The 26468-nt window shown below is 41.3% G+C and overlaps 2 protein-coding genes across 3 annotated transcripts; one reads left to right on the top strand and one right to left on the bottom strand.

The window, feature by feature from the left end:
• Positions 1-1697: 1697 nt before the first annotated feature.
• fkbp14 (FKBP prolyl isomerase 14) lies at positions 1698-5905 on the bottom strand. Of its 2 annotated transcripts, none has more exons than XM_084052980.1 (4): positions 5543-5905; positions 4090-4241; positions 3073-3210; positions 1698-2446 (listed from the first exon to the last, which is right to left on the bottom strand). In XM_084052980.1, exons 1-4 carry the CDS (start codon positions 5740-5742, stop codon positions 2418-2420), a joined length of 519 nt encoding a protein of 172 aa, XP_083909106.1. In that variant the 5' UTR covers positions 5743-5905; the 3' UTR covers positions 1698-2417. The 2 variants fall into 2 exon arrangements, with proteins under 2 accessions (XP_083909106.1, XP_083909105.1); XM_084052979.1 differs by having other exon boundaries at positions 3083-3210.
• A 794-nt stretch (positions 5906-6699) lies between these two features.
• On the top strand, positions 6700-25888 carry plekha8 (pleckstrin homology domain containing, family A (phosphoinositide binding specific) member 8). Its single transcript, XM_084050204.1, has 13 exons — positions 6700-6947; positions 8111-8227; positions 8893-9048; positions 9330-9451; positions 10839-10997; positions 12751-12791; positions 13628-13767; positions 15747-16128; positions 17589-17674; positions 19410-19468; positions 20182-20383; positions 20747-20808; positions 21450-25888. Exons 1-13 carry the CDS (start codon positions 6908-6910, stop codon positions 21645-21647), a joined length of 1764 nt encoding a protein of 587 aa, XP_083906330.1. The 5' UTR covers positions 6700-6907; the 3' UTR covers positions 21648-25888.
• The last annotated feature ends 580 nt before the right edge of the window (positions 25889-26468 follow it).

Here is a 26468-nt window from a genome sequence, read left to right as displayed (position 1 = left end):
TGAAATACAAAAGCAGTGCAACATTCTATAAAACACAAGATGTCTTTATAAAAACGTACACGGTAACCGTCTACTCTAACGGAAGACAAATTGGGAGCTGAATGTGCACACTCAAGTATTTAATGTCTTAATGTCATAATAGACAGCCTAGTCACAACACTTCATCCACCTGGAGCAGAGGAACTCCTACGTGAGAATGTTGTTCACAGATTACAGCACTGTTTCTCAGCATCTGGTCCGGGTCCCACCAGGGATCCAAATGGACCGTTACGGGTCTGTAACTCTGTAAATAATAGAACCAAATGAACCCTTACGGCTCCATTTGAGACTGTAAATGGAGAGTGTGTTCTGAGAGTGTACAAATGGACCCTAACAGGTCCATTTGGTTCCATTTGTACACTCAGAATTATATTAGAATTATATTAAAAAGGTTGAGAATCACTGAACTAAACTATACCTCAATCTACACTGTAAAATCCTCAGTGCTAATTTAACTCTGAGAGTGTACAAATGGAACGAAACAGACCTGTCCCCGGACCTGACGTTGAGAAACAAAGGATTACAGCTCAACAGTCAACACCTACAGGGAAGTACCATAGAAGACAGGGAAGCACCATAGGAAGCACCATGATGGAAGACAGGGAAGCACCATAGGAAGCACCATAGAAGACAGGGAAGCACCATAGGAAGCACCATAGAAGACAGGGAAGCATCATATGAAGCACAGGGAAGCACCATAGGATGCACCATAGAAGACGGGGAAGGGGGAAAGCACATAGAAGGTGGGGAAGCACAATAGGAAGCACCATAGAAGGGTCGTAGCACCGGGCACCACGAAGGGTTAATCCGCCTCTGCATAGAAGACAGGGAGGCAGGAAGCACCATAGATGACAGGGAGGAGGTGGCAGCCCCTCTAGTCTTGACACCAAGCTCAGAAACTATAGGACTCAATCCCAGCTGGATCCTGGTCAGAGTGACACCAGCTGATAAGGATGTGCTACAACACCTCTGACATACTCTGAATGTGCAGTGAGTGTGCACATACACACATGGATAACACTTAGAAGTAGGAACCATGCACACAGCATCTTCAAGCACCGCAAGCATACTGTGAGCAATGTTCATATTCTGTGCTATGCCGTTTGACCTTTTGCCTTCTTACTACATTGTATTGTATTGCTATTCTTAATTATTCTTTGTCATTGTTTATTATTGCTGCTATGCTTTATTATTTCTATTGTTTATTAGCAAACATGTAAAACAGTAGTTACTGTGTCTACATGGTTTACACATTTGCATGCATTTTCATGGAGCCAATTAATAAAGTGTATTTCAATTAAATATGAGGGTCTTTTTCTCTCATGTTTCTAGCTTGGTTTATTTTACACTTTCCTTCCAATGGTTAAAGTCAAGAATGCCTGAAATCGGTAAATGATTAAATAACTCTGTTATTCTCCGTTGATGGTTTTAAGCATTTGGATGCTCATGCCCAAGGTATGGATGTCCAATCACATGCCAGGGAGGATCAAAGTGTATGCATGTACAGTATGCATGCAGGCTTGATCTATCTGTAAGCCTTACAATACAAGACATGGACAACAGCTCCCTCTAGTGATTCATTCAAATTTACAACAAACCAATAGTTACAGATCACCAGGATTTGAACTGTTCACATAGAACTGATTATAATACAGATCATGTTTCTTTTGTTGTGAAAATGTTTAATTCAGTAATGGTAGATCATTTCCAAAACACTGCAATACTGTATTATGTATAATGTGCATGATACATTTAGGCAAGTATTCAGTGCATGTTGAATGGATTTCAAGACTCTTTCTAGAACTTGCATGTACAGTTTCTTTTTTACAGTTGACCAAGAGGTAAGTGCTACATGGTTTGCAGTTGATTGTATATAAACAGAGATTTAAAAAAAAGAAATGCAATTCATTGGGCTTATAAAAAAGCCAAATATTGCACTTTCAGAAACATAAAACACCTCAATAAAGAATAACGGAAAAGGTAATTACTATTTTACCAGTAATTACTGTGTTGTGCAGTGAGTTGTGCAATTATCTCGAATAAACTTGGAAACGCAGTGGTTGGTTTGAGACAACGTGGGTTCTAATCCCTGTAGTGGCAGCCTGCCAAGAGGCACAGTACAACGTAGTGTCCCCAGGGGTCGTTGTGGGGGGGGGGGGCTTGAGAATCACTGCTTTAGGAAGCCAAAAAAACTAAGGCGTTCACATCAGAAAGACACAAAGGAGACGTGTAATGAAGGGAAGCACTTCTACAGTTCATCATGTTGGAAGGTGAACTCTCTGACGGATATGAAGCCATCATTGTCCTCGTCTTCCTTTGCGAAGATGTCGTCCACCATCACTTCATGATGCGTGTCATCACCAGCATACCCATGCTTTTCAAACTCTTTCTTCAGGTAATCTCTGACCTGTAAAACACAGCCAATATTTAGGACATGATATGTACACTGTGTGTGTAAATGTGTGTGCGTGCGTGCGTGACCAAATCATGATCTTGCGATCCATATGGGAACAGCGTGGCTCCAATTAGAATCTCAGACTTCATCTGGCCAGCCTGTGACAGCCAGTCTGCTATGCTGTCAGTTATCTATATATTTATCCACTCAACTCGATCACAGACCCTTTGACTTGACATTTAAATTTTAAATATTTCAAAGAGTATAAAACTTGAATAGAGAAAGAAAAATAACTGGAGGTACTTCTGTGGCCTACTGACAGCGTGCACAAGAAATTTGGCACTGATCAGTGCAGCGGTTTGCAAGACACAAGGCACACAGACAGACCTACACACTGATCCTCTTATAGATGGCTAACCTTCTGCAGAGTCACGCAGTAAAAATGGATATCATGCAGGATGCTATAATAATTACTGCATTTAAGCATCGTCTACGTCAATGTCTTCTGCCATCATGATACTTGTAATGTCGGTGATCAAGGAATAGAAGCTGATTCCACAGATGTTGCTCTGTGTAACAGCGGTAGATAAAGTGTTTAAAGTGTACGAAGGAATGCAAACATGAGTTCTGAAACACACAGTTCCACACCTCTTCTCTGGATAGCTTCCAGTCATCATTAAGATCCATCTCATGGAAGGTATCGTGTGACCTCGGACCGTTTTGTATCTCCATGAGCTCGATGTCAAAGAGCAGGGTACTGCTTGGGGGGATTTTGCCTGTGAATCCATGAAGCATAGTCCGAGAGGTAAAACAAGGTGAGGCATGAAGGATATTCAGATTCACGCATTTCATGCTTTGCATTTCACAAACCTGTGGCATTGGAGGGAGGGAGAGAGGGAATTAACCGCTCTGCTGCATAAATTCAGTTTCAACTTCACTGCTTCACTGCTCGGGGGGAGCAGATAGGGGTTAAGCATCTTGCTCAGGAACACTTTGACCTTCTGTTTCCCAGATGGCCTCTATACCCATTCAGCTATGGCCGCCCCATATATAATTATCTTGTACCTTTCCTACTAAAAGAAAGTAGGCTAAAGAGAACCCCCACACATTTCTGCATCTTCATTTACTGACTGTATTTTGATTCTGTGTCAGTTTTCATCAGGTCAACATATGAATCAAACAACCATCAGTAAATACATTTAAATGAAGTTCCCAAGTCTACAGACTTTGTCTTCCTGTGTCTTTAACCCTCATTTTATCAGGGAAGGTTGACTGACCACAGATTTATTTATTTTCAATGCCTTGTGTCCTGAGTAACTGTTAATGCCTTGCCCAAAGGTACCTCAACAGTAATATGTAGTAGTACTGTAAGCAGGGAACCAAATTAACACCAGCCAACCGGCAATGGCATGTAGATTTCCTTTTTGACTAACCAGCCACTCTGGTGTGTAAAATAATTAGGAGCCAACGGAACCTGCTTAATTTCTGAATGTTCAAACATCATCTGTTAATGATTCTGCCTAAAGGGATACTTTTGTTTATAGCGGTGTGGCCGCTATAGTTAGTTTTTAAAATCTATCAGCCACAAATTACTTTTGTTCCCTGGTAAGTCCTGAGTACAGCATGCACTTTGTGTAACTTTTAGTTTAACATACCTTTTCCTTCCTTCCCATATGCCAGGGCAGGAGGGATGGTGATCTTCCTGCGTTCTCCTGCGCACATGTCCTGCAGACCTTTATCCCAGCCCTTCAGCACCTCACGGATCCCAAGAGTAAACCACACTGGGTTCTTATCCCCCTGATGACGGCTGTCAAGAGTCACACAGATCCATCACAGTGCTCTTTAAGACAGAAAGCCCAGTGCACACGTATAACTCTCAGGGTTTAACATCAGAGAAACACATCGCTGCTCTGGGATTTTACAATCTGACAGATATGGGCTTTTATATCGTTGCTGTCGGGCAGAAACCACTTATCTCCATATTTAAACTTGTGTTTTCTCGTACATTAACGCCCTACTTGATCTCACCACAGCGTCACACAAAAGCATCAAAAATTGCAGATCTACAAGCTCGAAAAGCGGCGCGAAGCAACGCGTTTTGAGCTTGTCGACCTCCTAGTTTTGAAGTTGAACGCTGAAAAGTGACAGTTTTGGACATATGAGGTTTCCACCCGACAGAGACGATATGCTGATATTAAACCAAAATGTTTTGTTTCAAGCTCATAGCCAGTATTTTCTGCTGTTAATAACGCCTTCTATCCATCTACGGGCAGACAAATTGTCATCTTGGAATAAAGCATATATTTAATTTGGACTAATCTTTGCCAATTTCCCAATCAACCACAGGCATGGATTTGGTCCCCCATTTGCTACTATAACATTGTCCACTATTCTGGGATGGCTTTTCACTAGTTGAAAGTTGGAACATTGCTGCTGCAATTTGCTTCCATTCAGCCACAAGAGCATTAGTGAGGTCAGACACACTTCATGTTTGGCGATTAGGCCTGGCCTGCATTTACTGTGGTGCTCCAATTCATTCCAAAAGTATTTGATAGGATTAAGACCATGGCTCTGTGAAGGCCAGTCGAGTTCTTCCTCATTCTTCTCAACAAATCATTACTGTGAGGGGGAGTGTGGGGGGCAGTGGGCACTGGGGCTTTGTGATTCTAAAACATGAAACTGCCTGGCTTCCACAAACTGTTGCCACAAAATTGGAAGCACACAAACACAATTGTCTTGTAGATTGTCATTGACTTTTGGTCATGTAAGAGATCTTGTCAGTGGAATTGCGTTGCTAGGGAACAGCTTTGGTCCAACTTAGCCTTGGATCAAGACTACCAGATGTATTTTATCGAGTCTGACTTTTACTTTCGTATCTCAAAATCAAATACATATTTAGTCTTGATCCAAGGCTGGATCCAACTTAATTTCCTGTCAGTCAGCTACTGACTGATGTTCACAAACACTTCAACAGGAAATAAACTTGAAGCCATTTATATGTTTTATGTTGACAAGTATGTAAAGGTATAGTAGAGTCATGACAAATCTGGTGAATCAATCCAAGCAGCATGCAATCTGCAGTAAATAAATAGTGCTTCATCAAATCACCTGGAATGAAACATGGTGCCATTGCTCTCCAGAAATCCCTCGAAATGAACAAGAAGCATATCTCCATATTTCGACTTCCGAAAACAAATAAAGGGCTTGTGTACAACTTCAATGTTCACCTGTGGCTCGGGCAGTTTGCCCCCACTCACGTACACAAACAGCGAGGAGATTATTATGGGCCACAAATACAGCAGTATCATTTTCAAGTTATGACGACAATTTATGACCCAATTAACAATACTCCTCTTGCTACAAAGTATCCAAAAGCTAAACCATGCCCAGAGGCTGCATGAGATTTATGTTACACAGCCAAAGAATGCCAGCTTCGTACGTGGCAACCAACAACTAAGTTCCACCCTTGGCAACAAAAATGTATCCACTGTCCGGATGTGTGTGTCACCTCCTCCCTTTACTGATTGGCCGGAGCTACTCGTGAACCACACCCACTTTCTTAAAATAGCTTTAATCATTGGTGGTCAGTGTAAAAGGCACGCCCCCGCAGTGCCGTAATGCCTTTAAAAAGACTAAACAAAAAACCCATCAGCCAATCACAGCGTGAAGGTCCATCCGGGGCTATGGGATATTCTAGCCATGGATCCAAGACGGACCGTCATGGATGAACTTCAACATAAAGTTTGCACTTTCTCTCTTTTTAGCCCATACATCTACAAAAACGTTTATATTTCAAATATAAAGTGCTTGTTCTATGGCCACAAATATTAAAATTACGTACGGGCCCACAGAAGTACCCTTTTCTTCCGTATTGTTCAATAAAAAGCCTATTAATCCTATTGGTGGCCATTTTCTCATAGAGTTATAATATATTAGAGTGCAATACTTCTCCCAACCAATAGGACCGTAGATGAAAGTATAGACTGAAATGACCACTGATCAGATTGAAATGCTTTTTATTGAACAATACAGAAAATACGGGTAGTTTTGAGGGGCCGTACATCATTTTAACATCCGTGGCCATGGGGTAAGCACTTTAAATTTGACATCTGGAAAGTTTAAGTAGATCTAAGGGCTAAAAGGGAGAAAGTGTAAACACTATGTTAAAGTTAGTCCATGACACCCAGTCGTGCATCAGGGCTATGGGATATTCTAGACACAATCCCTTTGACATGACAAGTGGGAGGATTGTGTGATCCTCTCGTGACGGACGTCGATTCACCAACAACTTTACGCACTTTAATCCTCGTAGCAGGCGAGATGTAAAGACTGGACGGCAACGTTACTCCGTAAAATACACAGACTTTGTTTTACTTGGAGACCCGATGGAGTCCGTGCTGCGATCAGCTGGGCACCTTATCTGAATATGATCAACAACACACACAACAAGTAATGAACCAATAACTTTACACCATGGAGGGGATTCTCTACAAGTGGACTAATTACATCAGTGGTAGGTTTTTTACTGAGCATGGTTTCTATGGTGTGTGTGTGTGTGTGTGTGTGTGTGTGTGTGTAGTCGATAGTCATCATTGTGTTGAGTAGTTGTAATAAGCTAGGCTATGTAGCTAACGGGGGGTTAGCTACAGTGTTGCCAGATTTTGAGAGATAAATAGGTAACCATGTCTAAGGAAAACATGCCCAAAATAAGCAACTAGGCCACCTCTACAGTATGCATTGGCTATTTTACATTATATTTGTAGATCTGCTATTTTCAAAAAATCTTGAAATAAAATGTGGAATATTTGGAATATTATATTGAAACATTCTTACAACACAAATGCTCCCTGGCACAAAACATTTTCATGAAAATATTTGAGAACCACTGGTTTAACATTTTTTGGAAGCAAGCCTAAATAAGTAACAACCCGCAACTACCATTTTTTACAAGCAACTTTACAGAAAAAGAAGCCCCAAGTCGCTTATAATAATCCGACATGGCAACACTGGGGTTAGCTATTAGCGTTACAGCAAATAAAAGCCTGGGTTGAAATGATTGAAAGTCATGTTATACTCCACTGTCCACACTCAGTGTTGTAATGTAAGTTGTTAAATGCTAGTTCAAACGTTATAACCTGTATGAAAAATACTTCATATACATAGCATTAGCTGCTATAGCTGTACCACCACCTGTCAGCCAGCCAACAAGATAATCCCAAGTTATTTTGGTTGCTGTTTAACCCTAACGCAGTAAGGTTTTTATATCTTATAAGTATGTCAATACTTGGTTTGGTGCTCTAATGTCAATTCTGAAAAGGGTGTGTGTGTGTGTGTGTGTGTGTGTGTGTGTGTGTGTGTGTGTGTGTGTGTGTGTGTGTGTGTGTGTGTGGGGTGTCATAAATATAGTTGTCATGTGAATGTGTGGATTAATGGGGTTTATAAATGCTGTATTTTGTGTGTATATATAGCCAGTATGTGTGTATGGGGGGGAGATAAAGTGTCATGTGAATCTGTGGATTAATGGGGGTTATAAATGCTGTATTATATACTGTGGGGGGGGGGGGGGGGGGGGGGGGGGTTCTACTGAATTTGTACATAATACAGTATGTCTTAATCATAGCATATGGAGTTTACTCTGTAATGTGCAATAGAAATAAACTCTGATGACTGTCTCAGGTTGGCAGCCTCGTTGGTTCGTCCTGGACGGAGGGACCCTGTCCTACTATGACTCTCAGGAAGACGCGTGGAAAGGATGCAAGGGCAGCATTAAGATTTCAGTTTGTGAAATTCAAGGTTGGTGGTCAGTTCCTTGGGCAGGTTGTTTTTAGATCTTTAAACGGTGTCTTCGTGCCAATAATGAAGGTCCAAACATCATGCATTTTCAATAGTCAAATACACTGCACGGTAACTGTTACTTGGCTAAGTTTGGCAATAGTGCTGTTTTAAAGCAATAGGCTCTATGCACAGCAGCCATATTGGAAAGAAATTGGGCCCCTTCCTTGCTTCCTTCACAGGTGTTACCAATGATACTAATGAAGGCTCTGTTCCATACAGTGGTTCTCAAACTTTTAAATTTCAAGGACCCCCATAACTCTGAGAGTGTACAAATGGAACCAAATGGGCCCGGGAGGGTCCATTTGGTTCCATTTGTACACTCTCAGAGTTACACCCCCTCAAGGAACCATGAGGGTCCCTGGACCGCACTTTGAGACCCACTAGTGTTTCTAGTGAGCCAACATGCACAATATCAGCACCATGACTCCAGAATGGAACAGAGCCTTCATTAGTATCATTGGTAACACCTGTGAAGGAAGTAAGAAGAGGCCCAATTTCTCTCCAAAATGGCTGCTGTGCATAGAGCCTATTTGAGCTAAATTATGTTCCAAATGCTACAGTATATAAAGTAAGGGTTTTCTTCTTCTTATTGTCTCCTCACCCGCTGTTATGTTATTTTATAGTTAATTCATCGGACTTTACGCGAGTGGACCTGACCATCCCAGGGGAGCAGTATTTCTACCTGCGAGCCATCAACGCAGCAGAGAGGCAGAAATGGCTGGTGGCTCTGGGAACAGCCAAGGCCTGCCTTACAGACAACCGCACAAAGAGAGAGAAAGGTAACATGATAGCTTTGGATACTGATGACATAACAATGGTTTCGACTTTCACACAGCTGATTACATATGTACAACATTTTAGCCCTTTTCTCATTCTCTGGCTTTGTCTTAATTTCATTCACGTTGTAACACTTTTAAGCTCATGTTCCATTGTGTGGAGGTTTTATTCATCTCTCTTTGATAATTATAAATCCCTTCCTGATGTAAAGGCTTATTTATTTTTGCTCCTATAGCTAGTGCTTTGTAACTTATTCCTCCTGTTTATTCTTTGCCCAAACCAGAGATCCAGGAGAGCACAGAAGCACTGAAAACCAAGATGTCTGAACTAAGATTGTACTGTGACCTTCTCCTCCAACAAGTAAACAAGATCAAGGACACTGATGAGCTGGAAGACTCCGCAGAGGTGAGACAGGGGTTGAGTTTTTGAAATAAGAGAAGCATTTCATTGATGTGGTGATGAACTGCAGCACAGGGGGCACCTGATCACCTGTAAAACAGTGACTCGTCACATTGAAAAGTGCTGTTGCCTGAAAGATGGGTTTTTATTCTTCCAGTCAACCAGCAAACAGTTTAGTGTCGTCAATGCATTTTTAAAACCAGTTGACTTTTCAGGTCAGACCTGCTTGACGTCAGCAGATTTAGTTGCACACTGCTGAATGGCATCCTGTCAGTGTCTATTTATACCTGACACAGGGCCAAGATATTCAGGTGAATGTTTTATGTGTCAACTGCCTTTATCATATTTGGTTATATTTGTGTATTATTATATCTATGCTGTCGGGCAGCTATGTCCAAAATATTAACTTTTCAGGAAATGAAAAAAAAAGTTTGTACGATCACTTGACTTTATACATTGTTAGATACTTGAACATGTCCTTATATTATCATCAATGTACCCAATTACAGCTCAAGTGGATTTGGGAGGTTTTTACCATGAGATTGTTTTTTCCCCGTCTGACTTTGTCATTCTAATCAATGATGGAAAAAACAGCTATCTCCAAAGTTGGAGTTTAGGTGGTTTGAATGACAGTTTTGAGGATCCAATGGAGTTAGGAGGTTTAGTCAGACTCAGAAGTGCTTTTTAATACTTTTCATTGGTTCAATATTTGTAAAACCCACACACAGACGTAAAGGGTGTTCAATAGCACTGATCTTATTTGGAAAAATAAAAAAGTTGAAAAATGGAGTTAGCTGGTTTGTGGTTTCTGTCCGACAGCGACGATATGCTGTTTATAACTGGTCATGGCACTCACCGCCGACTGTCAAGATTTCATGTTGTCTCAGAGTTAAACTGACTTTGGAAAGGTCGACACCCATAAACTATTTATTGCAGAGTAACCTGCTATTTTACCTCCTCATAGTTCTACTTGAATGTTGTCAAACATGAAATAATGACTTGTGTAGCGTACCGCAGCAGTAATCCTGCCAGTGTTTTCAGAGCATCAAAAACGACAGTGCGTTGGAGCATTGAAGCTCCTCAAGGTTGATTGGCAAAAGGCTGGATAAACATACAAAGGCTACGTCAGTGATGCCACCGTCATACGGAAGTGTTTCAGTCTCGTCGAGCCCTTAACCACTTAATCCCTGGACTCTTTTGTCCAGCGTTGAAGACCGCCAGCGTGCACTGCTTTGGTTGCCATGCCCACCAAATGAATATTTATTTTTACAATTGATTGCGCATTTTCACCCCAAAGTCGACCATTATTCCGAGACTCGGTTATTTATTTGACAGCCATAGTCAGTGGAGACGGTGTGTATTTAATATTTATTGTATAACATTTTTCTTTCAGACGGATGTGGACAGTGGAAACATGGTGAAATCCACATGCACCACATTTCTGAAGACCCTGGAGGAGTGCATGCAGATAGCCAACCGCACTTTCAACACAGACGTGATAAAGCAGAGCCCGCCCGGCTCTCCTCCAGTGGCAGCTATCAAACCACAGAAGGTATGTTCCTTTATTTACCTCATCTCTGTGGATGTAGTAGTGCTGAGTGCTGACTAAAGAATATCCAGCTCTCTGGTGGGGTTTCTATATTTGAATAAAACTTAACCCTGTGCATTGTGAACTTGGCTATTTTTTGCCACGTGACACCGGCGTATGATGAAGCATGAATCAGACTTAACGGTGTTCAGTACAGTATTATTGAGTAATTGCAAATATGCCTCTTTTTAGTGAAAGGGGAACTAACTGTCTCATCCTTATCTCTCCATTGTTCCCTACTAACTATAATGTTCACCACAAGTGCTACTAGTGTGAAAGACAAACAGAGCAAGATAAGAGAAGATGGTCTAAAATCTATACATATTAACTTTTATAATACACAAAGGTACATTCTCTAATTTCAAATTAAGTTTGAATATAAATGTTTGGTCCATAGCTATTGTGATGTTATCCTAAGGTTGTTGCCCAAATGCAATAAACGGAGCATCTGTGTCCTGCATGTTAGTTCATGCAGGACACAGAAGTCATATGTCCCAGCTGTGATCAGTTGACAGCCTGCAGATCGAATCTGTGTTTCTAATCAGTCATGGACCAATCACAGCCCATTGTCACAACAAGGCAGTCAATTTAAATATGACTCCATCCGGAGTGTGTAATGAGGGAGTGGCGACAATGGTCGTCCAAAATACATGAGAGTCACGTCACTTATGTAGACATGAATCAGTTCCCTGAAGTCCTCTGGTGGGCCAATTTTGAACGCATTATGGATGGGATAATTAATGGTGAGCAGGTCTTTGTTGAGAAATAAACCCAGACAGACACGAAGCAGAGGGTTCTTTATCACACTGAAGGGGTTTAGTTCTCAACAATGACCGGCTCACTGTTAATCATACCACTTATTACGCAGCTGCTTAATATAGAGATAAATTGACGAAAAAAAAATATTTAATTGCTTACGGTAAAGAAAATAGTCCATTAGATTATGCCGGGTGCACCCGCCGCCCATTGATTGATTCAGGTGCGCACACTCCTTCCACAGCAACGTCTTATCTTCATAGCAGCGGTCTGCTGTCGAGAAATAGCAGTGACTGACCATTCCGAATCAAGCATTCAACCAAGTCGTGCAATAAACGGAGACAGAACTTTGATATTTGGTTAACTTGGTTTACAAACTCAGTGGCCTTGTGGTTAGAGTGTCCGCCCAGTGGTTCAATCCCAGGCCGAGTCATGCCATCAAAATGGTACCCAATGCCTCCCTGCTTGCCTGGCACTCAGCATCAAGGGTTGGACCAGGTGTAAATCCCTGTGACAAGCTATCATCATGTTCAGGGGGTGTACTTGTATGTCAAGCTGCCTTACGCTATGGAAACAGGCTGCTGAACTATGGTGCGCATGGCTCGGTAGTCCGGAACCATTGGTTCCCAAGGCTACTTAGTTTGGTTAATGAGCACACTGTGGTTGTTTATTGCTTTAAAGGTCTTATCTTTTAAAAAATGCACCAAAAACGGTCTGTTCTACTGCTCTATTCTATACTATTATACTCTATTGCACTGGTGGTGTTTACTGCTAATCTCCCGGAACTGAACAGAAGCTCAATGATCCGGAAATTGCAGTGAAATAATTGGATATACTGTATTTCCGTTTGTTGCAATACATGGCGACCGTGTTTCTGTTCCTGACTGAACTAAACTGTGACTTCTCAATCTGGTTGTTCCTAAACACTAATTGTTAATGTCTTGCTTGTTCTCCCCCACAGATCAAGCCCGTCAATCATTTGAATCAGAACATTGGAGAAAAGTAGGTTGCTTCATGGTCTATTAATGCTACTCTTTTGTTGCACCCTGCTGCCCCAGGCAGGCTCTCACATTAGCTCATTTCTGATAGCAACAATATGGCCTGTGTTCCTCGCCTCACCCAACACACTGACAAAGAGAGTCAAATATCGACTCAAATGTTTCATGATGTACGAATAGAACCATTTTCAACCGGGCATCTCTATTATGGGCATGTCATTATAGGCAAAAGTTATTTGAAAATAGTAGATCTACGAGCTCCCAATGTGACACATTGTGAGCTTGTAGATCTACTATTTTCAAATAACTTTTGGTATTTGTCATAAGACGAAGTATATGGCTTAAGTGGGTTAAGTGCAAGGGCCTTAGATGTCTTTGCTCATCGATCAATCAGACAATGCTTCAGTGCATGTAAACAAAAATATTTAGGCAACTCATCATGTAACTAGCTTAAATGGAATGTGGTCTATTCTGAATAATGACAAATAATGCATGGTCTGTTTGCATGTATGCATAGCCATTGAGAGTTAACCACTTAAACCCTTTAGTCTTAGTGAAACAGACTTGAATTACAGCTGTACTAAGTCCGTTTTTTCCCCCGTCTACACCAAATCTCTTCGCCAAAAATAGCCGATCTATAAGCTCAATACGCGTTTTGAGCTTGTAGATCGGCTATTTCTGGCGAATGTTCACCCCGGAATAGGCATACTCGGGTTCAAGTGGTTAACATAACAACATAGCATTGCTTAGGCCAGTTCTTGGGGCAGTGTGGTCCACTACTAGAGCTGCACCCAAAAAGTGCATCACAGCTGTCTAGAAGTAACTGCAACTTATTTTCAGACAGAGAGAATCGGGTGAAATCTCAGGGGGATCCATAGCACATGACAGCCAGAGCCTGGACTCTGGTGCGGAGGGACCAGATGAACCTGACGGACCAAATAACACAGCCCCCCCACAGAAAAACCAGCTGTCTCTCACAGGTCAGCGTTCGGTTCCATTTCTGCTGCAGGCTCCTTGAACCAGAGACCATTACTGCATTCCAGAAAGGAAAAATACACTTGCCTTCAGGGAACAACCCAGACACAAATGAGACCTGACGTGTGTGTGTTTGTGTGTGTGTGTGGGGCGCGTTTGAAATGATGTGGATAGATTAATGTATTTTAGAGGGTGGACAATGATGTATGCCCAGCTGCATTATTGCATTACCCTCAGCATTCATTTAATCAACCGAACTTACATGCAGGGCAACAAATGGCAGCCGTGTGGAGAGAATGCACATTCCCTGCCAATCCGTTGAGTTTTGACTAATTTTAAACCCCAGCATTATGCTCAAATGTAACATAGTAACGTAAACATCATTAGGGCTGAAGTAAGTAGTCGACACAATCCTATATCCAATTTGCATCTATGCAGCACTCCATTTCCGGTGGAAAAACAATATCAGTGTTTTTAGGGGGATTCCGAAAAGTGCTGAGTCAGTGTGTAATGTACAGTACTGCCATAAACAGGAAGCCAACACAATGCTGCTTTGTGGCTGCAGAGTGGCCAGAGGAAAATGTGTTGCAACATGAACCCTGGTCCCTATTCAGGCCATGTCATTATAGGCAAACATTCTGCGAACATTGAGTGAAAATAGAAGCAGAGAGCTTCTAGATTGGCTATTCCCACAAGTATAGATCCCTGGGGAATCCTGTTCAACTGTGTATATATAGGGTTTGTTAAAGTAGCATGGCTTATTTAGACATTTAGAGGACTGCATCGCTAACGGTATATTTGGCACTTAAGGAGTATTTGAGTTGTAGAAACAAATGCCTGTTGGCTACATTAAGACGCTGATGTGTGTGTGTGTGTGTGTGTGTGTGTGGGGTGGGAGGGGGGGAGTGTGGCGCCTGGATGGTATTTAGAGAACAAAATGACGTAACCGTCTGCACGTTTTTATGGTGTGGCACCGAAGTCACTATTCAGCTGACACGTCTATGTCAATCACAGCTCACCTCACCCTGCTAAGCTCACGTTAGCATTTCATCGCTGCTTCGTTCTCAAACTGCACACCTACTGTAGTAACTCTCTGTCAATAACACGTACAGATTGCACAGGGAAGTTATTAGACCGTAATTAGACCCTGTCTTGTTTTGCGATAACCTTATCTCATCATATTTGAATAAATGACAGTAGATGACATGTCATGCCATGTATTTTTTGCATAGTGAACAAAGCTGCAATTTTGCCGTTTGAAGTACTGCTGTACCATATGCACAGAGTCGGATGATGATGACACTTTACATTTCAACTGCAGACCTTCTTAATTTGGGACACATCTCTACAAATACTTCTCTCCATGAATTTCTCACCACCAACATGCCCAGTGATGTCTTTGCATTTCAACTGAGGCTGATAATAAACATGTAGCCAACTTATATAGCCAGATAGTAATGGTGTTTTAATAGGTATCAGGTTCAAACCAGACACATTGAAAGAGAGAGTTCGGACACCCTTTCATCTTGCCACAATGCGATTACACGCGTGCTTCATCAACAACACCCATTATGAGCTTTCAACGTATTGTACAGTAGTGTTTGGAACACTCTATGACAAGCGTTACTTCCACATTCTTCTTATTTTTGTTATCTCTGAGCACACCAATCAAATTCCAAATCACCTGAAGTAAATGATTGAATATTACATTGAATAACGTCGTTGTTTACAGTGGAAGTCTATGGGAGTGTTGTAACTCTCTCTCAATAACTCTGGTTCTAACCTACTGTAGGACGAAATGCTTTAGCCGTTGTCTTAAACCTGGCATTGAAAAATATTGTGTTGTGTAGTTTGCAAGTTTATCCATTAACAGAAAATGTAAGCACTATTTCCCTCTGTGCGTGTGTGACTGTGTGTGTGACTGTGTGTGTGTGTGTGTGTGTGTGTGTGTCTGTGTCTGTGTCTGTTCTTGTGCACCATCCAGACTCCAGTACCATCAGCGGCACCAGCTCAATCAAAGAGGAAGTAGCTGAACACGCTCCTCCCCACGTTACCCAGAATGCCCCTGAAGCCGAACACACCGACCAACGAGCAGGTGAGGAGGAGGAAGAGAAGGGTGACGCCGATGACGAAGAGGAGAAAGATCAGAAGCACACGGCGGACCAAAGCCAGGAGGAGGAGGAGGAGAAGGAGGAGGAACGCCACAAAGAGCCAGGGAGCCCCGCCTCTCCCTCAGACCAACAGGAAGATGTCCCTGCCGATTCGAGAGACGAGGTCCAGCAACAGGAAGAGACTCCCTCCCAGGATTCAGTGCAGCAGGAAGAGGAGGAGCAGGTGGAGACCTTCTTCAGCACAATGAGCCACAGGTACGGCAACACGCCTCAGGAGGGTCACATCCTTTAGGACACGTTAGTGGCTTTAGAAACATGACCGGCTGTGACATTTCAACTGTAGACAGTTAACCACTTGAACCCTAGCGTCCCCATTCCTGGGGGAGAACATTAGCCGGGGAAAAAAATGGTCTAAAAGCTCACAACGCGTCGCTTAGAGATTTGATGCAGAGGGAAAAAAGAGCGGACCAAGTAGAGAGCAGACCCCGGTCAACTAAGTATTAGTTTTCTAAGTATTTAGGGTTTAAGTGGTTAGTACTACTTCAGAATCAATTGGGTTTGTACTAGGGGTTGACCGATAATTGTTTTTTTTTCAGGGCCACTACCAAATGTTCGATTGCCGATCTGTTGTACCATTATTTAATTGCGGTAGATGTAAATGTTTTAATATGGATTTGAATTAACATAAGTATGTTTAATATAATAACTTCTCTCAAACATACTGTACAGCATTTGAATTAAATTCAATGGAATTTAATTACAAAATGCACGGAGTAGGCACTAAACTAGACACGATAGAGCCCGATGCATCTCATAAAAGGGAAGAATTTCAGCTTTATCGGCCAGCGTAATCACCATATAACATGGAACAGAGTTGATATTAAAGCCGATGCTGGGTCCACCCCTGGTTTGAACAGATCTTATGTGAATTGTACTGTAGTCGGAGCCAGGCCTAAAGGTGCAGTGCATATGAAGAGGTCAGTCGCCACCATTATGTGTTTGTCAAAAAGTAGCTACTTTGCACAAGGCTGAATGACTACCGTATATGAACAATTATAAAATATTATTATTTATATAATAACAATCCGTTTGAAGATGTTACGATGAGTGTTTTTATATTAGTGTGTTTTCTCTTGATCACATGACACGTACAGAGATGCCCTCTTCTGACATTTGGGTTTGTAAAGTTTCTTTGTTACCCTTTTTGCTCTTTCTTTGAACTATTTATTCCTTTTTTATTTTCTGTTATGGAAGAGAAAAAGCATTGCTGGAATGACTAATAAGGCTTAGTAGTTTTGATAAACCAGTATTAAAAGTGCAAGGCAAAGGAACGTTACACTTTTTAAGTTTTAGTTAACTTACGGTATATCTTACTCTCCTATCCAGTGTTATATAACTCCTAACAAGTGCAGCTAGGAAATAAGCTCATATTTGTAAGTCAGTGGGACATGATTGTGTGTCATGGTTTGTGTATCCCTACTGTCCAGCTCTAGACCACCACCAGTAGTAGCCTAATAATCTCAGGTACTGACAGGCAAGTCAAACTGCATCACTTTGTGTGTGAATCGTTTGTATGGCTTGGTTTTGTATGTAACCTGTTATTTTAATTCATTTGGTTTGATCAAATAAAAAAGTTGAACTGGTTGGACCTTTCTCTAATCTATGACACTGTTGGGATGTGTGTTACTTTTCTTTATTTTTTATTTTCTTCATAGATTTAGTGATATAAGACTCATCGAGGACAATGGTATCCCCACACAAGAGTTTTTGGACTCATGCTATGCAATAGTACCAGTATTAGGTAGGATACAAGTCACTTTCAGTCTCTCCTGTCTTTGTCCGCCCTCTCTCTCATTCTGCATATAGTCGCTGTCCGTCAGAAACCTTGTATCTCCATATTTCATCTTTCTTTCTTTTCTTTTCTTTCATAAATTCCCAAATTTATGCTTCATCGCATCGCAAAAAAATACCAGATATACAAGCTCACGCATCCCATTGTGAGCTTATATATTGTCTATTTTTAGCCATTTGGGAAAATTGTTGAACATTTCTGATGTACTGTACCCTAACCCATAATGACATAGGGACGCCATGTTGAAAGTGGTTAAGTGTGTCTGTGGGTTCTTACATCTGCTTAACCAATGACAAGTATTAACAAGAGCTTGTGACTAAAATAACTACTGGAACACAGGTTCTTCTTTCCATTTCCTGAAATGTAACGGTTTTGGACATCCAGTACAAGGTTTCCGGGCCAACAGCGACAATCTTATCTGTGCATTCAATCATTTTACATCCACTAATACTCATGGTTCTCATCTGCATCTCATGGTGTGGTATATGCATTGAACGCACAGTGTCTGACCCCAGGACTGCAGATGAGAACCACAGCTTTCTTGCTGTAACTATAATGGGGCTAATGAAAGCTATGCTAAAAATGGAGCCGTCATCCTGCAATTGCGTATGCTAGCATGCTGGCATGTTCTCTCCTTCATCCCGCGGCCACCGCCTGACTGTCTCGCCTCCTTATTTAACCTCTAACCTGTTCTTGCATGGCCACCCATCTGCATATTTTCCCCCTGCATCTAAATGATGTCCTTTTCTCTCACTGTGTTCACGTGTCAGTGTTTGTGTGTCATGTTTAGGCTGCGTTACCTTATAGGCCCTGTGATTCACCTGGAATGTACATGATGGAATTGACAGTTTAAGGCTACACAACATACTGTAAATTAATCGAAACTCACTATAGAGTTATATAGTGATATTATATTTATATTATTTTATAGCTATATATTATATTTTACGGCTTGGCTTACTGGAGGCTGCCGTCTATAACAGTCTTTTTCTCCGGAGCTAATCTTGCAGACCACTGAGCCGATCTGAGCCAAACCATGTATTTATTTACACCGCCTCCACTCATTTGTTTTCAAATGCACGTGTGTTTTATACTTTTAGAAACATTTATATATACATTATTATAGATATGTCACAGATGGCTGATATCACATGCTGGCCACATGAAGTCTGAGATCCACATTGGAACCACGCCGTTCCCATGTGGATCCCGAGATCCATGAATAGATTTTTTGGTTTAAGGACGAAATCTATTTCAGGGAACCTTCCGAAGTGTTTAACCCTACAAATCAAGCTGCATTATTCACATGTGTCTCACTCATTTATCAGAAATATCAGTGTCTTTGCTGCATTTCTGTCCACTGTTTTCCCTACCACATGCACATTTTTTAATGTGCTCCTAAATCACTACATTACTGTTTAATAAGTTCTCATTACAGGAGATTTGTTTTAGGGATCACCTCCTGATGCCAGCTAAACTGTTCATCATTGTTTGTTCTGTTTGTGTTCCAACTAATAATAATAATGATAGTACCAACAACCACATACTTACAGTAATGGATAGATTGATACTCTAATTGATCCTTGTGGGGAAACTGCAAAGGTAGTTGAAAATGGGACAAATGGAGATGAGCATCTGTGCTAAATAAACCACAGACCAATGACTAAGGACTCTCTCTCTTCAGACAAGCTGGGCTCCACAGTGTTTGCACCAGTTAAAATGGATTTTGTTGGAAACATCAAGGTAAGTGTGAATGTCAGTTAAATACTGTTTACCTTTTTATTTTAAACAAATTCACTCATAAAACGAACACATTTAAAATAACCTTGAATGTGCTATGACCCCAGACAATTAACTTTCCTCACCAGGAAACATTTATAGCAGTTCTTTACATCTCCACAGGGGGGCGATGGTTTTGTCTCCTACAGAAAGTACATAAAGGCCCTCATATAAACTGATATATGAATGTTTATCAAGTATTTTCAAATGTAGCTGCATGTCTACAATTGTAATGCTTAATTAAAGGCTGTGTAAGTGTTTTTTTTGGGGTAAAAGCTCTACAGTATATTCTGATAGTAATCATTGCTATAGAGTGTTGTCTCTGTCTCTTCAGTTCTTAGTGAGCAGAGAATATATTTTCAGGTTCATTAACACTAACATTGTGTCTGCTCATCACTTCCAATTTCACTTGTTTATCCTGTATGAGTTCTCTCTCCTGACTGGATAAAATTGGTATCCCGACCTGAAAATGTGATGTTTACTAAAAAGCTGCAGAGACAGGAGACTCCTTTTACGGAACAAGCACTCTGTAGAGATGATTTCTATCAAAATCATAGTATAGAGCTATTTAACAACAACAACATAAGAAAATCACTTATACCTCTTTAAACATGGCACCACTGCTATAAATTGATTTCAATGAACTCTGTGTGTGTGATCCTACATGACAACTGTAGAAAATTCATCAGAAGCTGGTGTCTTCCTCCGAGAACTTCCCCACGCTTCAGTCCATAGTGCTGCACGAGGTGCGGACAAACGTGTCCCGGGTGCGAAACTCGGCCACCGAGGCCCTGCTGTGGCTCCGACGAGGCCTCAAGTTCCTCAAGGAGTTCCTGTCAGAGGTCCACGTGGGACAGAAAGACATCCAGGGTGCTCTCAGTGAGTGCTCTTTTGAGGAGAGAGTAAAAAAAGATATCTAGACGCATTCATCCATACTTGCATGCACTCATATACTGTATATCATCATCAGGCAGAAACATTGTATCTCAATATTTCATCTTATGTTTTTCATATATTGATGCATGATCCCTATTTTATACTTTGTTGTATGGAACTGTCCAAAAGTAGCGAAAATAGCCAATCTACAAGCTCACAATGTTTTGTGAGATTGTATATCTCACAAAACGTCGTCTTTTGAAAAAGTAACAGATTAAACAGATATGCACTTGTATATTGAAGTGTATTAAAAAATATATTTTCAGACATAACATTTCCTCACATTTCCTTGTTTCTTTTGCCCAGATAACGCTTATGGAAAGACCCTTCGCCAGTACCATGGATGGGTGGTGCGAGGCGTGTTTGCCGTACGTATTCCTTACCTGCTCCACTTCTTTGATAACGCACTCCATGTTTGTACGGTGTGGTTATAGGCCTTACATTGTATAATAGGGTTTGTCTTTTATGTAAGTATGTATTTACGTTGCACACGTCATACGCACATTCCCACTAGGCTGAGGAAGCAATGCCACCCCTTTCACATTGGCCTGTTATAGCGCCACCAGCAGGTCTGATTTAGCAAAACACATTTTTGTAACAAAATGCCTCAAATCATGAATGCAGTGTCCCATTGCCGTGAAAGGCCTAAGAAGAAACGGGCACCCTTTTCACATTGGCCTATTATAGCGCCACCAGGAGGCCACAATAACGTACCTGACCTGGCGGAGACCTGTGCTCCGAGGAGCACTTTTTCTAGTTGGTGATGTATTTATGAAGATCACCATTTGCATTTGGCCAAGTGAGGCATAGTTTGCCACCACGCTAGGACATGACCACAAGGTAACAAGCTTTCACAAACTGCACACACAGTAACTCACTATTGACAGCTAATGATTGGACAGGGAGGCCACGCCGTTATATTAGAATCTACGAGTATATTTAAATTCTCTTTCGAGGTATTTTTCCATCTCATGAATCTGGTTTAATTTATGGCTCCATGTCTTAATAGCTGGCCCTGAGAGCCGCCCCAACCTACGAGAGCTTCTCTGCTGCCTTGGTGTCCACGCAAGGCGACGAGTTGAAGGAAGGCTTCGTCAGCGGCATGCACAGAGACCTGGGGGTGTACCTGCCCGCCATGGAGAACCAACTGGCCATCCTGGACGCCCTGTACGAGGAGTACAACCTAGAGTCCGACGAGGTGGTGTGAGGCCCCGCAAAGCAAACTCGGAGGAGAGTGGAGCCCACTTCAAGTGCAGGATCCTGAACCCTTGATGAGGCGTTGCGGTGACTCGTCACCGAGGGACAGGAAGTACAGTAGAGCTGGGTGTGAACGCTCGCTGCAAAAAGCATCCTGGGTACAAAGTAGTCTAAGCGACGTTCAATGTGAGATGTTTTCTAGTGCTTCACCAACTGCGCTGGCAGTAAGAGGGGTGTAGTTAATGAACGACATGTTTTCAGTAGCCCTCTGGGGGGGGGGGTAAGACGAGCATTAACAATAGGCAGAAGTAATGGTTTGATTAAAACCTGCTTCCGGGGATGTAACTTAAAGGCATTCGTTGGTGAGTTTTTAATCAAGGATGCTTCCCTCAAACGCAGACTCCAACCATTATGGTTTGTTGTGACATTTGTCTTCAGAGCGCAGTTTATCTGGCTTTAATGTACTGTGAGTAGGTACACAAACAGGGTATTCCTTTCAAGACACCATGCATCATGACTTTTTTTTCTTTTCTCCATTTTTCCCATTGGCTGAAAAGAACCTTTTTTAAATCAAGATTACTCTGTTTTATGAGGACCAAGGACTAGGACATAACTTGCTACTGGCACATAGCATCATTTGACAGAAACCATGTTAGCGGATGATTACTTTGCCCAATAACTATGCGGTGCCTCTTAGATATCCAGACAGGTGACAAATTAAAGGAATAAACGAGTGGAGAAACCTATCATAGGCAGATGCTTGTGTACAGACGTACTGCATGATACAATTAAGCAGTTATACGATAATGCTCTGGCATGTATAAAAATGCTGAGCAGGTGAATATGAAAGAGGGTTTATTATTAGTGGCACGGATGGCAGGAGCTTCAGATCACAAAGACTGCTCAACTGGCTAGTTTTTAAGTAAGAGCAGTGACTGAATCTCTTCTTGCTCAGACTGTGTCAGCAAGAACAGTCCATCAACAATTACATAGAGAGGGATGTTATAGAGTATGGTCGCAGTTCATTAACCCATCATTACAAAGACAAATGCACATTGAAAGAGTTAAGTGGTGCAAAAATCATAGTCGCCGGAGATGTGTGTGTGTGGGGGGGGGGGGGATCCTTGATTGTATTCTCCACAAATTGAGTGTGTGGTGTACACCAAGGCAAGGCAGGTTTATTTCTATAGTACTTTTAACAAGGCAATTCAAAGTGCTTTGCACAAAACATCAACAGCATTAAGGTGCAAAATAACCTCAAAAACCTCAGTAAAAGTCATTGGCAAATGGAAAATTGAACAACTACAGTATGTGAGATTTTGAACCGACATGCTCCCCTGCACCATCATCAAAACACCAAATGATCTTTGTTAGAATGGTCTTCCATCCTTCCAGTCGAGTACCAGAGACCTGTACAATCTATGACAAGGTGCGTTGAAGCCGGCCCAACAACACCTTTTTATGACACTTATGTCGCTGCTGTTTTTTCTTTTAACTTGTCACTCAATCAGTATCTTAGACCATTGGAATTTATCATCAGTCCTGATAGCTTTTCCCTTCCATATCCCTCAATGTATTGCTTGTCTTTTTTTACAGTACTAATATCATGTCATAAGCCAGGGGTCTTCAACCTTTTTCATACCAAGGACCCCTGTAGTATCTCTGAGGACCCCCGAGGGGTCCCGGACCCCTTGTTGAAGACCCTTGTCATAAGCTATAGCTCCAGATAGATTTGCCATGGGACCAAACGGGAGGTTTCATGAGAATGGTGTTGAGATTGAGCTGCCTACCATACACAGGAAGATCATATATACAACTGTCTGAGTTCTGAACTCAGTAGCAGCATATTTATTTAGACATCTGCACAAACCAATTCATAGTTGGCCGCGTGTATGTGTGTGTTTGTGTGTGTTTGTGTGTGCGCACGTGCCTATTTATTAACTGTTCAGTGAAATGGTAAATGTTAACGGTCATCAATGTTTGCATCCAATCCATAGAGCATGGTTATAAAATGCATGACTAAATTAAACACACTATAGCCTAGAACACCAAGGCCTTGAACTTACTTACTAATGTATTAACCACTTGAGACCTATATACATTGACGTATGACAAATGGCGAACATAGCCAATCTACAAGCTCAGTCCGACGCGTTGTGAGCTTGTAGATCAGCTATTTTAGCTATCGGCTATTTTTCACTTTTCAAAAATTTCCCCCAAATAGGGATGCTAGGGTTACTGTATTTACCAAGGGGGCTGATTGTTCATGTCATAACGCATTGTTCATGTCATAACGCTTTGCTTCGGTCTCATCTCTCTCCTCCTGTTCTGCACAGTAAACCGTAATTAAGTAAACTATGTGAAAATGGATGGTCGTTATAACACTTGCTATGATGACCTACGTTCTACCTGAATGTCAGCTTTAGTTTTTCCATTCATTTGCGCTCTATTCTACATGTATTAAGCATTACCAGCCTACTGCTAATTATGTTATACTGTCAATTCAATAATAACAAAACATTTGAAAGCGATGCTTTGTCCAATTGTAAAGTGTAGTTTATACTTTGTCCCACATTGATGACGCTTGCTAAGCATGACGTAATTCCATTAAAAATCATTATTTCCTGCGAGCGACACCATCATGCTGCAAAGTATAATCTAGATACCAATTAGACTAGATACAGTGTTATATATGTATAGGCATACTGTAGATGCCCTCTTTTGCCACAGAATCACTGAGCCATTCGAATGAAGCATGAACGTTCCATCTGGTGGTTTGAAAACATACTACCAACGTACTAGAACAGTATTCTCTCTCCACAAGTCCTTGAGTTTACGGGAACGACTGCAGTAATGATTCCATGCACAACCATGTGCAGTGGTTCTCAACCTTTTCTGGATCAGGGCCCACTTCAAAATCTTGAAAGCATTCGCGGCCCCACCCATCTGACCTCTTAACACGGCAGCCGATGCCGCGTGCATTTTCAGAGCATGTTTATTTTAATGATCAATCAATAAATTGTGTTCCTGCTTGGATCAATGGTATTAACGTAGTTTGTTAAGCCCTTAATTAACATTTTTTCAAGGTTTTAAAGAAAAGATGCCTTGGAATTGTTTCTACATAATATTTATTTTTATTTTAATGTCATATATAATTAAAACTTAAGTGTTTTGCCAATTATTTGGGGGCCCACTTGCAATATCCTCACGGTTGAGAATCACTGCAATAATAATGGATTGTTGTTCCCAATGTGTTGTTCCCAATGTTGAAGGTGGTGATAAGTGACATTATTTTGTTAAAATAAGTGTTAATTAGCTCTATATTCTGATATTAATCATTGCTATAGAGTCTAGACTTTGTTCAGTAACTGGAGTCTCCCAATCTCTCTAGTAAACAGAAAATACATTTTCAAGTCGGGATACCAATTTTATCCATTCAGGAGAAAATAACTCATACAGGTGAAATTGGAAGTGATGAAACGAAACAAAATGAGCAGACAAAATTGGAACTGGAGCACTGAATTAATGCTGATAAATGATCTTTTTGGAGTTGATTGGATAAAATTGGAATCCCAACCAGAAGATGTATGTTCTGTTTACTAAAGAGCTGCAGAGCTGTATACAGTAGCAGTGTTTAATTGGAATATATAGAGCTTTCACTTTTTAAACTTTTTGTTCTCCTTTTTACAAAAACGTATCACTTACACCCCCTTCAAATCCTGACAATATGCCATTGTATCTTACTGTTTGTTTTCTATCAATGTACATAAGATGCTATTTGATTTTTATGCAATAAACCCAATGAAATTAACTTGAAGTATGCCTAATCTTTTGTATTGGTTCCACCTGTCAACACACTGTCCGTATATTTGTGACATTCTATGTTTGAATACAATATCTCCCAATACATAACAAATGTTCATTGAATGTGGTATAAGTTAATTATGGTGATCACCTCACCTGTCTCTGCAGTGCTGGCATTCTCAGTCGATTGGAGGGTGCCAAGCACTGTAGAGGAAGAGGGGTGTTTGTCATGTTTTGTTTATTGATATCTTGTGATGGAATTGGCACTGAAATGTATTTGAAATAGTTTGTAAATATGGATGTGATTGTGTATGTAACTCATGGGCTGTGGTTAGCCTGGGTTGAGTTAATTGATGCCAATTACTCATTTTCTCTTGGTATGGCTCACCTGGCATAAGACGAAGGAGCTGTTAAGTGTTTGCTTTTGTTTTGCTTAGGGTGAGCTAGAGACTAGTATATTTCAATTCTAAATGTTTTGGCCAGTCTTCTGTTTTGTTATTCAAGTATTTGAATTATTGTTTTCATGGGGCCTCACTGTACATATTCCTGCATGGGACTTTGGTGACTTTTTGGAGGTGAATAAAAACACCAAAAAACTGTACTGTTCTTGGACTAGTCACATTTGTTGGAGCCTAGCCATTACAGTAACATTTTAAAAAGGAACTTGAACAATTTTGGAACAAATGGGGACGCCTAGGGGTAATGTGGTTAAAGACAACTGTACCTATTTCAACAGCTTGTATCACCAAGTATTTGATGTTCAACGTTCTGCAGCCTCACCCGTCAATGAGGGTCCATGATCAACGAGCAAGCTGTATAATTCTAAGTGTGTGTCTGTTGGTTTCCCTGAATGACATTGGCATTGAGTTTAAATGAGGCCTGTTTCCCTGTGGCCGCGTGTCCCCTGGCCTGTCCCACAGCACCCTGCATGCCGGCCATTCCTCCCTATAGGTCAGGGATTTTCGCCGGGCCCGGAGCCAACAGCTGGGCCCCCGCCTGCTTCCTGCCCCATGGGGCCTCCCTCGGT

The sequence above is a fragment of the Gymnoscopelus microlampas genome (assembly GCF_963454915.1).
Source record: "Gymnoscopelus microlampas genome assembly, chromosome: 3".
NCBI lineage: Eukaryota > Metazoa > Chordata > Actinopteri > Myctophiformes > Myctophidae > Gymnoscopelus > Gymnoscopelus microlampas.
Note: the sequence above shows the minus strand (reverse complement) of the source record. Positions and strands in the feature narration are given on the sequence as shown.

Coding starts and splice junctions, on each gene's coding strand:
- fkbp14 (XM_084052979.1), bottom strand. CDS start 5,742: ATGATACTGCTGTATTTGTGGCCCATAATAATCTCCTCGCTGTTTGTG. Junction 4,242..5,542: donor GGCACCATGTTTCATTCCAG/GTGATTTGATGA, acceptor GACTCTTGACAG/CCGTCATCAGGGGGATAAGA. Junction 3,211..4,089: donor ATATGGGAAGGAAGGAAAAG/GTATGTTAAACT, acceptor ATGGATTCACAG/GCAAAATCCCCCCAAGCAGT.
- plekha8 (XM_084050204.1), top strand. CDS start 6,908: ATGGAGGGGATTCTCTACAAGTGGACTAATTACATCAGTG. Junction 6,948..8,110: donor GTGGACTAATTACATCAGTG/GTAGGTTTTTTA, acceptor TGACTGTCTCAG/GTTGGCAGCCTCGTTGGTTC. Junction 17,675..19,409: donor TGCAATAGTACCAGTATTAG/GTAGGATACAAG, acceptor CTCTCTCTTCAG/ACAAGCTGGGCTCCACAGTG.